The sequence below is a fragment of the Pteropus vampyrus genome, unplaced genomic scaffold (assembly GCF_000151845.1).
Source record: "Pteropus vampyrus isolate Shadow unplaced genomic scaffold, Pvam_2.0 Scaffold196, whole genome shotgun sequence".
Lineage (NCBI taxonomy): Eukaryota > Metazoa > Chordata > Mammalia > Chiroptera > Pteropodidae > Pteropus > Pteropus vampyrus.
Window position 1 is genome coordinate 372,657 of NW_011888977.1, and position 13,780 is coordinate 386,436.

The 13,780-nt window shown below is 37.8% G+C and overlaps 1 protein-coding gene across 3 annotated transcripts in view; it reads right to left on the minus strand.

Annotated features, from left to right (window-relative positions):
- KIAA0355 (KIAA0355 ortholog) overlaps positions 1 to 13,780 on the minus strand; it is a 68,546-nt gene that overhangs the window by 43,546 nt on the left and 11,220 nt on the right. For 2 of the 3 annotated variants that reach the window (XM_023537679.1, XM_011371841.2), the window contains exon 2: positions 893 to 2,178. In XM_023537679.1, coding sequence (XP_023393447.1) covers positions 893 to 1,387 — 495 coding nt within the window. In that variant the 5' untranslated portion in view covers positions 1,388 to 2,178. Of the gene's footprint in view, positions 1 to 892; positions 2,179 to 8,083; positions 8,139 to 13,780 lie in introns of those variants that run through there. The other variant, XM_011371842.2, reaches the window with a different exon arrangement.

Here is a 13,780-nt window from a genome sequence, read left to right on the forward strand (position 1 = left end):
TCAAAATCGCTTTTAAAAACAATAAAAATTAGTTATGTTACTTAATAGTATACCTCTTCCCCCTCTCCCCTCAAACCCACAGGAGTATAAGGTAGCTTATTCAGCCACCTCGATCATCAGATTTGGCTTAGGAGACTGCTAATTTCCTAAAATCAAAGTCAGCTCCAGGATGGGGAAAAAGACACTCTCCCTCATAGCATTCAGAAAGCTAACCTATGATGCGCTGCTAAAATGTTAATTGGAAAAATCAAACTCAGAAGAACTCTCTGAGCAGCTAAAATTAATTTAAAAAATCTAGCAGTGACACTAATATAACACAGCACAATTTTATAAATCATTTCTTAAATGAAGAAAGGAAAAAGGTCATCTTTATTCTGAATGAAATCTGTATTCTAACCTTACATTTTAATCCGGAGCCCTGAAAGAGGGAGAATATTTCATTTTGATGGTCAAAGACCCTAGGAAATGTACTGATAAGAATCAAATACATCCAATTGTGAACAGCTGTGAATTAAGAACTGGAAAAATAATTTATCCTATTAACACATGTGCAAATTTCTACATTAAACCAATGGTTCCATATAATGACAATTCACAAATAAAGCTCAAAATTGTATTTAAAATTCTCAGTCCCTACCCTGTATTTTTAACACTATGTTATTTGGAATGAAGCTCCAATAAAATTTGTTTGTTAAATAATCTTTTAACTTACTTATTTTGAAATGAAAGCAATTCAGGACCTGGCATGCACAAAGTTTTTATAAGGAGAGAGTGTCAACAAAAAGAGAATGAAGACCATCATTATGTGATTTGGGAAAAAAACTAAGACAACATTCTCACTTACCTCTGGGATACATTTTCTTACCCAAGTATGACACATAAGACACACTACCTCAATGTCCTGGAGACTGAATTCCTTCTGATCTGTAAAGTTTGCGGCCCCAGCACTCAGTTCCATCAGCATCTTGGCGATCTCAGGCTTTATGGCTGAAGTCAGTCGACTGGCTGCTTCCATGACGTGCTCCTGCACGTCTTTGAGTTGCATGGCTGCCTTGGAGTAGTGAGAGTTCCTGAACACAGTGCTGAAGAGATCCGTGAGGAAAGTACTGGCACGGCAGAAGACATTGAGAGCGTCAAGGTACTTGGAGATGCCCTGCTGGATGTCGGCGATGGGAGTGGAGTGGGGCATGGCATGGTGGCAGCTGCCTGCAACGGTCAGACTGCCCAGTGGGGCAGTGGTGGCTGTAGATGCCAGGGGAGCACTCAGTGCTCGGCCCAGCTCGGGCATCGGGTACTGCTGGTGCTGCTGCACCTTCTGCTTGGACCCGCCAAGCAGGAAGCGCCGCTTGTAGTCCATTTTACTGTCCTGGGCACTGCAGCAATACATGCGGGAGAGGGAATTGTCCCAGTGACCGTGAGTGGGTCAGGGTTCCGACTCTTTTTTCCCCAAAACTGTAGCTAGGTATAAAAATAGTGGAGTTCTGCAAATATAAGTTTTAAGAAAGGCATTTCCATGAGGCAGGTGACCATGTGATCCAATGTAGATATGAGGACAACAGGTTTATATAACTAATATTTTCAGTGTAGGCAGGACCTCTGACAAAAAATAAAAGTGTGTCCAAATGCTGTGTAAGAACTGTTAGCATTCCACTCTCTTAATAAAAAGATATGCTTGCTGAGAAAAATGTTTACTTATAATTGCTTTGCAAGAATATTTTGATATTTGTATTTATCATGGCAGAAAAATAACTTAACTTTAAAAAAATGTAATATAATTTATCTTCAATATACCAGAAAAGTTAGAACCCAAGAACCCACAAGCTGATCAACAGCAATTTAAAAAGCAGTACAGAATTACTTTACACTAAGTCCTTAAGAAGGAAGATCAAACCTCTGCAGAATTTTGACAGAGCCTGCCTGCCAAATCCATTTATCTGTAAAGCTTCTTCTCGAAGTGAAAAATTTCCAAATTTCCTTTACTATTTTCTGAAAACAAGTTTTTGTTTTTTAAAAAATAGCATTTGTTATTATAAGTCTTCTCCTCCTTTCCTTTTGTTTGCTGAGGTAGCGGTTTCCTTGTAACATTAATAAGAGGTGCTTCCAGACTGAGTTGGCCCTCAACTGTAAAGTCTGAAGAAAAAATGCACAGATGTAATTGTAAGGCCTCTAAGTCATTTCCTGTAAGGGGGAAAAAATAAGATAGTCAGGAAAGTTACAGGACAATGAGTAATTCTGGAACATTAACTCCTGAAATGCTATTATCCACAAAGGTGGGCTACACATAAATAAGAAATCATATTTATAACCTTACGAAAGCTGGTACAATAGTGAGAGCTGAACTGTGACATGATGATTGCTAGAAAATTCCATGAGTTGTAGTACAAAAATAATGCAACAAAAAATGTTTGATTCCAAAGCTAAGGCTAGTAAACGACAAGCTGAGCGGGGCCTGGATTCATGCTGACAAGTACAGCGCCCACAATACTTTAAGGGGATGTGGAAAAGGGAGTGATGAGCGAAGACAGGAATTGGGAAGGTTGTTATGAAGAAAATTTTACTTTGAGGTAGGCCTTGATTGTAGGATAGGTTTTGACAAGTGCAAAGGAGATGGGTGAGATTCATCAGGTGAAAGGACCACCGAAGCAAAGGCCCTGAAGCAGACTGGCAGAGGGTCTGATCAGGATATCCAGCTAGACAAAGGGCAGTACACAGAGAGGGCCTGAAAGGTGAGGTGAGTGGCTAGCAGAGTTTGCAGATAGGATTTTTCTCATCTTTCCTCAGATGGTACCGATTTCCCCTCTGGATGTTCAAAGGGAAGCTTGGCAGTGTGTGCTGGCTCTTACATCCTGGGGTAGCTTCTGTAGAAACCCTGGCTCTAGAGAGGTCTGGACACTTCTGGTTATAGTTTCTGTTACCTACAACAGTAGAGTAGTGTGATTCTTCTTACATAGCTAACATCAGGGTTCATACTTGCCTGAACTATCTGTTCTACCAAATATAACAATAGTTCAAATATATTTTAATGGTTTAGTCTATGTTAAACTTCAAACCTATATGATGTCTGTATATAGTTTGGTCTACTTATTGATTACCGGTTTTTCTTTCTTTCCATTTTCCTTATTTTGTCAATAAAAATAAATACAAGTCATACTTTGTCACACATCATGGCCAATACTATGCCTCCATTATGGTTCTGTGATTGCATAAGAAATCTAGGAAGGTAAATAGGTTACAAGAACAAGAGATGAGAAAAGTGCTGTGGATACAAATACATACTTTAAAAGTGCAGCAACCCTAACCCAGCTGACATGAAAATTCAACTAAACTGACCACCATTTACAGCTGTGTTCAAGAGAATCTTGACTCTTAAAATCTCAAACGGCTACTTATGATAAATCTGTTCCCAAATGTTCTTTTTTCAAATTCATGACAACAAGGCAATCATTATCTATCTCTACCTAAGTGCTCCATCATAATCAATGTGGCTTTACAAATTCTGATGTACAACAGAAGCACTCCACAAGAGTGCTAGAGGAGGAAGGCTGTTCACATAAAAACTGTGTGGTCTTTGATGGCAAACCACTGCCTTGAATTGGCCACCTTGAGTGTCTCGAGCTGCCCCGAGGAGTGCTCTTTCTTTGTTCTGTGTTGCACACTGCTATCTCTGGCTCTGAGAATCCACTCCCATTACTCTGCCAGATGGTCCTAGAAAGCCAAGTAAGAACCACATACTTACCTAATTTTTTAAAAAGTAACATAAGCATTAAACATTTTAACTTTACATGCTTCCAAAGTTTATCTGAATGAAACTTGTAATGCTTAAAAATATACTATCACACCAAATTCATCTACAAATTCAATGCAATCTCTATCAAAATGGGAAAGATGATCCTAAAATTCATATGGAAATGCAAGGGACCCAAGATGGCCAAACAAATATTGAAAAAAATATATGTTGGAGGACTCACACTTCCTGATTTGAAAACTGACTATAAAGCTATAATAATCAAGACAGTGGAGTACTGGTATGAGGAAATATATTTACATAATAGAATTGAGAGTTTAGAATAATCCCATACACCTATGGTCAACTGATTTTAGACAAAGGTGCCAAAATGATTCAGTTGGAAAAGAATAGTTTTTTCAATAAATAGTGCTGGGACAACTAGATATCCACATGCAAAAGAATGAACATAGATCCCTATCTTATGATACACAAAAATTAACTGAAAATGGATCAAAGACCTAGATGTAAGAGTTAAAACTATAAAACTCCCAGAAGAAAACAGGTATAAATCTTTGTGACTTTGGATCAGGCGATGGTTTCTTAGACATGACAACTAAAGTGCAAATAACAAAAGAAAAAATAGAAATATTGGACTTCGTCAAAATTAAAAATGGGCATCAAAGGTCACCATGAGGTGAAGAAACGACCCACAGTACTGGCAAAAATATTTGAAAATCATATATCTGTTATGGGTCTGGTATCCAGAATATATAAAGAACTCTTAAAAGTCAACAATAAAATGACAAATAACCCAACTAAAAGATGGGCAAAGAATTTGAATAGACTTTTCTTCAAAGCTAGCCAATAAGCAAATGAAAAAATGCTCAACATGATTAGTCATTAGGGAAATGCAAATCAAACCCACAGTAAGATACCAGTTCACACACACCAGGATGGCTACAATAAAAACAAACAAACAAACAAACAAACAAAAAAACAGAAGATAAGTGTGGGTGAGAATGTGGAGAAACTGGAACCTTCAGACATTGCTGGTGGGAATGCAAAATGATACTGCCACTGTGAAAGGCAATTTGGCAGTTCTTCAAAATGTTAAGCATAGATGTGCCATATGACCAAGCAATTCTACTGTTAAGAAGCCAGAGACATGAAGCAACACATTATATGACCCCATTGACATGAAATGTCCAAAACGGGCAAATCCATAGATATAGAAAGTATATTTGTAGAACAAGGAGTCACTGCAAATGGGTTTCTCTTTGGGGTGCTGACAAGATTCTGAAGCTGGGTAGTGGTGATGGTCGCACAACTCTGAATATACTAAAACACATATGGTATGTGAATTTATCTCGATAAAGTCGTTATTTCATCTTTCATTGCCATTTTCTTATGTGACTTATTTAACAGCAAAAGATATATAATACCTTTTGTACATAAAAAATAAGTTTCCTGGCAATACCTTTGATGTCAGACTTAGTCTCCTTTTCGTACTCCAACTAGAAATCTGTATTTAAATGCTGTTATCCAGAACCTGGCCCTTAAAGATCATCTAATTTAAGCCCTTCAATTTACAGACAAGGGGGAAAAAATTCTAGGATACCCAATGTCTTGCACTAGATCACATAGTATCAGGATCACACTTGAGTATCCTGACTCTCAGAACTCCGAACACATACATAAATGTTCTGTTCTGAATATCCAGACTGGGAGATAGATTAAGCTAAGCTGCAGTAACAAATCCTTAAATGAGTGGCCTCACTTAATATTTATTTCTTGCTCATATGAAGTTCAATGTGGGTCTGGTAGCCCTTCTTCAACTCATATGAACATCACTGAAACTTGTGTTTTCCATAGTCACCTTAGCACAAAAAAAAGAAACTCATACCCATCCTTTACTGCTTCCTGCTATAAGTGACAGATATCACTTCCTCTCGTAGCCCTTTGGCCAGAATTAGTCACATGGTATCAATGTAACTACAACAGAGGCTGGGAAATGTAGGGGGACATATGGAAAAATGGGTAAGCATTACAGCTGGTCATAGCTGTCCACCCAGCTCAGCTGTGTGTTGCAAAGTTCTGACCAGATGGTGAAAGCAACTGTGACCAGGAGAAGCTGTTCTGTAATGTGGAGTCCCCACAGTTGCTTTCAAGAGGCCAGGTGATTCTTATACAGCCTGCTCCAAGACAGGTTCTTTTGTTGTGTGTACGTATGCAGAGTGGGGGAGTGGAAGTCAGTGGGGAGGGAAAGGTCACAGATTCCCTTGAGAAACTGATGAAAGGACACTCCTTAGTCAAACATAAATTCAAAATACCGAAGTTTCCATTCATTTTGGCTGTGGAGCCCTAAGTGAAGAACTATCTGCCCTCCACATTCCCTGTGCTTCCTGTGCCCCCAGAGAAAGGCTACATAGAGTTAGAAGCAACAGGTGACTTCGTGAAAACCCAGCCTCGCTTCCTGTATCTAGTGTTGGTCTAGCAGGTAACCAAGCAGTGGAGGGCTCAGGCTAACATATTAAGGGGAACCAAAGAGAAATACACTTGGGACCCTTTACACTCATACCACTCACTACCTATGTACCTATATTCTCAAGGTGAGGTCCTTAGACCATAAGCATCAGAATCAAACTGTCCAGGATCAAGGGTGACCCTCCATTAGGATAAGTCTGTCTATAGGTCATATCAGTGTAGAGGGGGTGATCATAACAGCCACTGAACATGTCATTAAGAATGGAAACTTTTAGTGATTTTTTCACATGATGCCATATTAACATTAACTTTATTAAGACTAGAATGAAAAGAAGCCATGAAAACCAATCATGGCTGAAGGACTTCCTTCCCTGATAGCAGAATCAGAATACCACTCTTAATAGAAGGATTATTATTAAAATGTGAGTCCATGGGGTACAATCCAAATCTAACAAATCGATCTCTGAGGACAGGAGCAGAAAATACGCATTTTTCAAAAGCTTCCCAGGTGAGTCTGATGCATGTTTTAACTTAAAAACCAAATGATCTGCTGAAAATCTGCTGAAAGCGACAAGATTAAGGGTACCTGAGCATGAACACCTGAAGATGCTTACTGCATGAACACCACTTAACATAACTCAGGTATTTCACTAATATTCCTATTCATTCAAGAATCCAGAAAGGGAACCCACATGTGATAAATGACTCTACTTCTGAGAAGCAAACAGCTGGTTGGACAATTCAATAAAAACTTCTGTTTGTATCATAATTGCTTTTAACAAGTCTACTTAAGTCCCACAGTCAAGCCTGGGGTTCTTCTCCAAGCAGAGAAAACAAACCCCTTGAGATGAAAATTGGTTTTAATTTATTTTTAACAGATCTGGTGTTGCTATTTTTCCTGTAATCAAAATTAGACTGTTGAATTCAAGGAAATATCACAGAACTGCAGTCAAATGCTCTACCCCTGAGCTATACCCCCTCTTCACAGAAATGAAATACCATTCAAGTTCCATCATTTTAAAATTGGACTTTGCCAAGAAACAATATGCAGAGGTGGTGACATCCATCTAAGGAGTAGTCTTCAGGATGGTGATCATAATATCCTGACAAAATACTGTTGGAAACTGGGTGCTGGGTAAACAAGGTTCATATTATTTGCTTTACTGTTGTATATAATTGAACATTTCTGTAATAAAAAGTTTAAAATGCACACAAACGTATATAAGCACCTAGATATATCACTTTTACTTTTTTTTTTTTAAATAAAATTCTTCTCAATGCTTGTCTTACTGGTTTTTGAATGCTTCCCCCATATTTATCTGCCTTAAGGGCTAAAACATGTTCAATCCATTTAAGGACATTTCTGTGTTTTCTTAAAAAGAATTTTCACTGGGAAAATATTCATCATTTATGAATCCACTATTCATGCTACATGGAAATAAATATGCATTGTGAAAGACCTCAGAAGTCAGCTGCAGCCAAGACTTACAAGATTTAAGTCCTGTCTTCATAAGTTTTACTGCAGCCTAAGATTCTCAAACACAAAGTAGAAAAAGACCCTTTAGTAGATGTCACATCTTCTCAACACCACGATAATTTGCAAAAGTTCTTAAGAGATTAAAATTGAACTCAGACCTGATCACATCATTTAAAACATTCCTTTCTGCATAGTTATCAGCAATTTCCATTTCAAACAATAACAAAAAACCACACAAAGGTTAGGTAAATGGGTTTTCTTATACCCATAACTAAAGAGATACAAAAAGTGGTCATCCTGAGAAAATCTGAAGAGTGTCCCTTTAGAGAGTATGGTGGATAAAAAGTGGCCTTGGGGGCGGACTAACTGGGTGAGATCCTGGCTCTGCCACTTACCAGCTATGTGACCTTGGGCAAGTTCTTTAACCTCTCTGTGCCTCAGTTTCATCGTCTGTAAAATAGGGATAATAACAGTAACTACTGTTACTGACTTAAATGAATTTATACATATAAAGCACACAGAATCCTGTCTGGCACATATTAAGCCCTAAATGTTTGATGATGATATTATCATTCCCACACTATAAGCGAAAGTAAGCAGACCTTGTTATCTTTGCTTTTCTGGAAAGAAGTTACTGACAAACAATATAGGTCTTGTAAAGTCACCCAACTCCTGAACTGAGTAGAAATCTACCTATCCCAGGGCAGCATCACATGTTTCAGTGATGTGATAGCTATAATTTGTGAATATAGAGAACACATTTTAAATCCTTTTCAGTCATTAACCCAACAGAAAAAATGAAGTGAAAAGCAGTCCTGTTGACAGCAATGGTATGACACAAAGCAGCTTCATTTCGAGATGATAGGCTAAATAAACAGGCACATTACTTACCTCCCCATTCTCCCCAAATCTCAATGACATAAAAGTATAGATATTGGTTCACAAGGGAATCGTGGCATAATGGCAGTGAGAAGGGTTGAGGGATATAGTCTACTTAAATGATGGCTACTTTCTAGAAGATGGAGAGAAAGCAGTTAACTGTATGACAAACACCAGAGCAGAGCTAGCTATTTCCAGAACATGCAGAGTCAATAAGGTGGGCAGAGAGGCAGAGCCCTTTTTCCTGAAGGAGCTGGATAAAAGCCCACCTTTGAGTCAGCAGGTACAGAAATCGAGTGAGAAATGGGTTCATCTACCTGCTCTCCTCCATACTTCTCACTCCTGGTCAACAAATCAACCAATTTCTATTAAGGCTAAGAAGACTGTTGGAAGAACAGGAACTTCTTGTCAATTACCTATAAAAATCAGCCTAGTCCTTCATTGACAAGGATCGCCAGATAGTGAAAGAAAAGCAAGAGGACAGAAAGGACAACTAAGATGAAAAGTAGATCAGATCTCAGAAGAAACATATTTTGAGTCCCAGAAAAACACCTGAAAAGAAATTCTAACTGATATTGTCAGAGATTTTAGAAGCAAGCAAAATTGTAAAGAAATCTTAAAGAAAGAAGAAATGAGGAAAGAATTCTTGGAAATAATACAATTGCCAAGATGAAAAACAAAAGAAGAAATGGAATGCGAATGTGGTAGGGTATAGGGGACACACACACACACACACACACACACACACACACACACACACAATTTTTTAAAATAAGTAATGTAAGAATAATCCAAAACTAATAAAAATGTTTACCTATGAGATATAGAGAGGAATAAAGGCAAGGAAAGAAGCCATACTTCTCTCAATCTACTTTGCTGTACAGTTTTATCTTTAGAACCACATAAATATTTTATATAATTTTCAAAAAGAAAACAAAAAACAATCCCTAAAAATAAAGAACAGACAAATGAACTCAAACTATATATCAAGTTGGTGGCATAACCACAGAGAGTTTTAAGTTAAAAGTGTTTTGACTGTACCTGTCCTGTGTTACTGTCAACAAAGGAAGCATGACTATGAAATCAAAGAAATAAAAATCCTTTAATCCTTTATTAAAATTTGAATTATCAGTCTGAAATTATGACTTATCTTCTTCTTTCCAAAAAATACATATTTACTTTATGAAAAAGATCCAGAAGAACATCCCAGCTGCAACAAATGCCCTAATACTATTTCACACCAAAAAGAATCAGAGCTCCTCATAGAAATGCCTGCTTCTACATCTGGGGACAGAAAAAAAAGATAAGCCCAGCAATTCTTATCAAGCCCATAACTAAAAAGCAGGGAACCCATTTAATACTACCGGGCTAATGTGAAAAGGACCCAGAGTCAACCTGAAGAATAAGCTCTTAGTGGGCAATGGACATTTAACTTGGAACAATTTAAACACCAAAGAGAGTAACTTTTCTGGAGCAAAACTCATTAAATATATAAAAATTAATGAGTTTGGACTTGGCAATGATTTCTGGGATATGACACCGAAAGAAAAAATAGGGAAATGAGACTTCATCAATTAAAATCTATTGATAGTGTCCTTTGATGTACTTTTGTAAAAGGCAACCCACAAAATGGGAGAAAATATCTGTAAGTCATATATCTGAAAAGGAATTACTATCCAGAATATATAAAGAACTTCTACAACTCAAAAACAAAACCCAACAGTCCAATTGTAAAATGGACAAAGGACTTGAATAGTAATTTGTCCAAAGAAATAGACAAATGGCCTAATCATAAGGAAAGGCAACACAAAACTACAACGAGATACCACTTCATATCCATTAGGATGGCTATTATAAAAAGAAAAAAAACACAGAAAATAACATCTTGGTAAGGATGTGAAGGAATTGGAACCCTGTGCATGTTGCTGGTGGGAATGTAGAATGGTACAGACACTATGGAAAACAGTATGGCAGTTCCTCAAAAAATTAAACATATTACCATATGATCCAGCAATTCCACTCCTGGGTATACACACAAAAGAACTGAAAGCAGGAACTTGAAGTTATTTGTACACCAATGTTCACAGCAGCATTATTCATAATGGCCAAAAGGTGGAAACAAGCCAAATGTCCATGGATGAATAGATAAACAAACTGTGCTATAACCATACAATGGACTATTATTATTCAGCTTAAAAAGGAAGGAAATTCTGATACATGCTTCAATATAGATGAACCTTTGTTCATCCATGTGGCAAACTACCTATTTGTCAGGCCACCGGTCTGCAGAAACCTGGCAGTGGTTGCAGTATCTGTGGCCTTAGGATAGGTGCTACGGAGAAGAAAGCAGAGATCATGGTCTCTACTTCCAGTCACGGCTAAGTAACAGGATCCTCAAGCACCACTAAGTAACAGGATTCTCAAGCTCAGGCTTGATATGGGTAGAAAGTGCTGGCTATTTCTCTAGGGAGCCTGTCCTTTATCTTTTACATCATCTTTCACTACACATACATTCACTTGTTTCTCTAGTCAATATGTTCATCTGTTCTTTTAGTTTCAGGTTTGCCAGAACTGATGATCAAATACAGATGAACTCTTCCAAGAAGATATACTAATGGCCAATAAGCACATGAAAAGATGTCCAACATTAGTTATCAAGGGAAATGCAAATCAAAACCACAAGATACCACTTCGCAACCAGTAGGATGGCTATAATGAAAAAGACAGGCAATAACAAGTGTTGGTGAAGATGTGGAGAAATTAGAATCCTCATATACTGCCTGTAGGGTTGTAAAATGGTGCAGATTCTTTGGAAAACACTCTGACAGTACTTCGAAAGGTTAAACAGAGAAGTACCATATATTCAAGTAATTCCACAACTATGTATATATCCAAGAGGAATGAAAAACATATCCACACAAAAACCTGTATATGAAAGTTCAGAGCAATATTATCCATAACAGTAAAAAAGAGGAAACAATCCAAATGTCTATTAACTGATAAATGGATAAACAAAATGTAGTATAGGCAAATAATAGAATAATATTATTCAAGCATAAAAAAGAAATGAAGTACTAACATGCTAGACATAATTTGAGCCTTGAAAACATTATGCCAAATAAAGGAAGCCAGACACAAAAGACCACATACTGTATGGTCCTATTAATATGAAACACCCAGAACAGACAAACCCATTGAAACAGAAAGTAGATTAATGGTTGCCTAGGGCTAGGGCAGATGGAAGAATGAGGAATGACCGCTAATGGATATGGGTGTTTTGGGGGCTTTTTAAGAGTAATGTAATATTCTAATATGAATTGTGATAGTAGTGTATAACTGTGAATATAGTAAATATCACTGAATTATACACTTTAAAGACTGAATTATATGGTGTTATGTTTCAATAAAGCTATTATTAAAAAAAAAAAAGCCACTCCACAAACAATTCCCTCTTCAGAGAAAAAAATACAGAAAATTCTCTTTCCTCTCCAGTCCACAACAATGTAAATTTAAATATCTACCTTTGATAATGTGGAAGCACTACAGGAAATTCTTTAGGGAGATTAGGGAAGTTATTGTCTATGAAGTTCAAAGCCCAACCATTCTCATGTTTTTTTGTCAGTTCAGAATGACACAAGCCATATTTAGAAATGCATTCCAGAAAAATGCTTTGAAGAATTTTATTCTCAACATTCATGAATTAAAAATATCTATCCAGGCAAGAGAAAATGCCTGAAAGATTCAGTTCTTCTCTCTTCTTAGGACTCTCCTTTTTTGGCTCCGCTTCGATATTACCACATTAAAAAGAGTGATATGGAAAGACGGTAGTTCTCCTAGCTCTCCTCCTGTCCCTCTGGCTATTTGTAGTTGCTTCTATGAGGCACCCCTTTTCCTGACAGACTGAAGTGCTGTGTGGTTCCTCAGAGCTCTATGCTGTGCCCTCTCTATTTCTAAGATCGACATATTCTCCCTGAGGAGGATCCCCAAATCCATCTCTCTAACTCAGATCTTTCTCCTGTGCTCCAGATCCCAAATATTCAATTGCTTAATGGACAGGTCTTCAAGTTAAATGTCCAAAACCAATTCTCCTAGCCTTTCAGTGTTCCTTCCGTCTTGGTGAATGGCTTCATCATTTACCTATTTGAACAATCCAGAAACCTGAGAGTTATCCTCTATGCCTCACTCTCCTTTACATCTAGTTAATCATTTATTCATATCTTTCCTGTCTTCTTAATATCTCTCAGGGCTTTTCCCTTATCTCTATCTTCCCTGCCAATACAAAGTTAGACCATCTTTACCTCTTGCCTGAATTACAGAGAGCCTCGTGAGTGATCTTCCAAATGCCCAGACTGCTCCCCTCTGGCTGCTGATGGTTTAATTGTGCCACTCAGCCACTTAAAATCCATTTTGCTTCTCCCACTACCCTTTCCAACTTTCTTACATCCCCACACCCAATTTCTTCCCAACATCACCCAATTCTTGCTTGTGCTATCTTCCCTCTCACCGTCATCAACAGATTCAGTTCCCTCTGCCTGGAAAGCTCTCCTGCTTACTCTCACTCCTCCTGGATGTCTAACTTAAACATCTCTGGGAAGCCACCTTGACAAAGACTGAGCTAGGAGCACCTCTGTGCTACTATAACACCCTGTTTTTAGCCCCATCTTAGCATTATCTTCATTGTATTGTAACATACTATATCACTAGTTCCCACTTCCTTCAAATTTCCCTGTTATCTACAACCCCCAAGATCACCGAGCCCATTCAAGATGTTCGAGAGGGCTAAGTACATTGTAAATATTCAACAGGTATTTGCTGAATGATTAGTTCATTCTTAGTGTTATTGAATGGTTATTTCTATACAGCATTCAGATGGTTAGCCTTTCCATTCACAGAGGCAGCAGTTAAGTGTTAAATATAAGGTTCTGCTTTTTAATGACACACCATGTTCACACAGGTACTCCTCAACAAAACAGACCATTCATTAGATTAAAATAAAAACAGCTAACATTAACTGAATAGGTACTAAGTGCCAGGCACTGGGCTATGCACTTTGTATTTGTTACCTAATTTAATGCTCATAATGACCCTGGGAAGTAGGTGAGGCATCTAAAGAGGTTAAGTGAGTTCTTCGAGTTCTTGCCACATGGATAAAGTAGTAGTCATCAACAGAGCTGGATTTGGGGCCTGGTAGTCTGCCACCAGAGGCTGAGCTC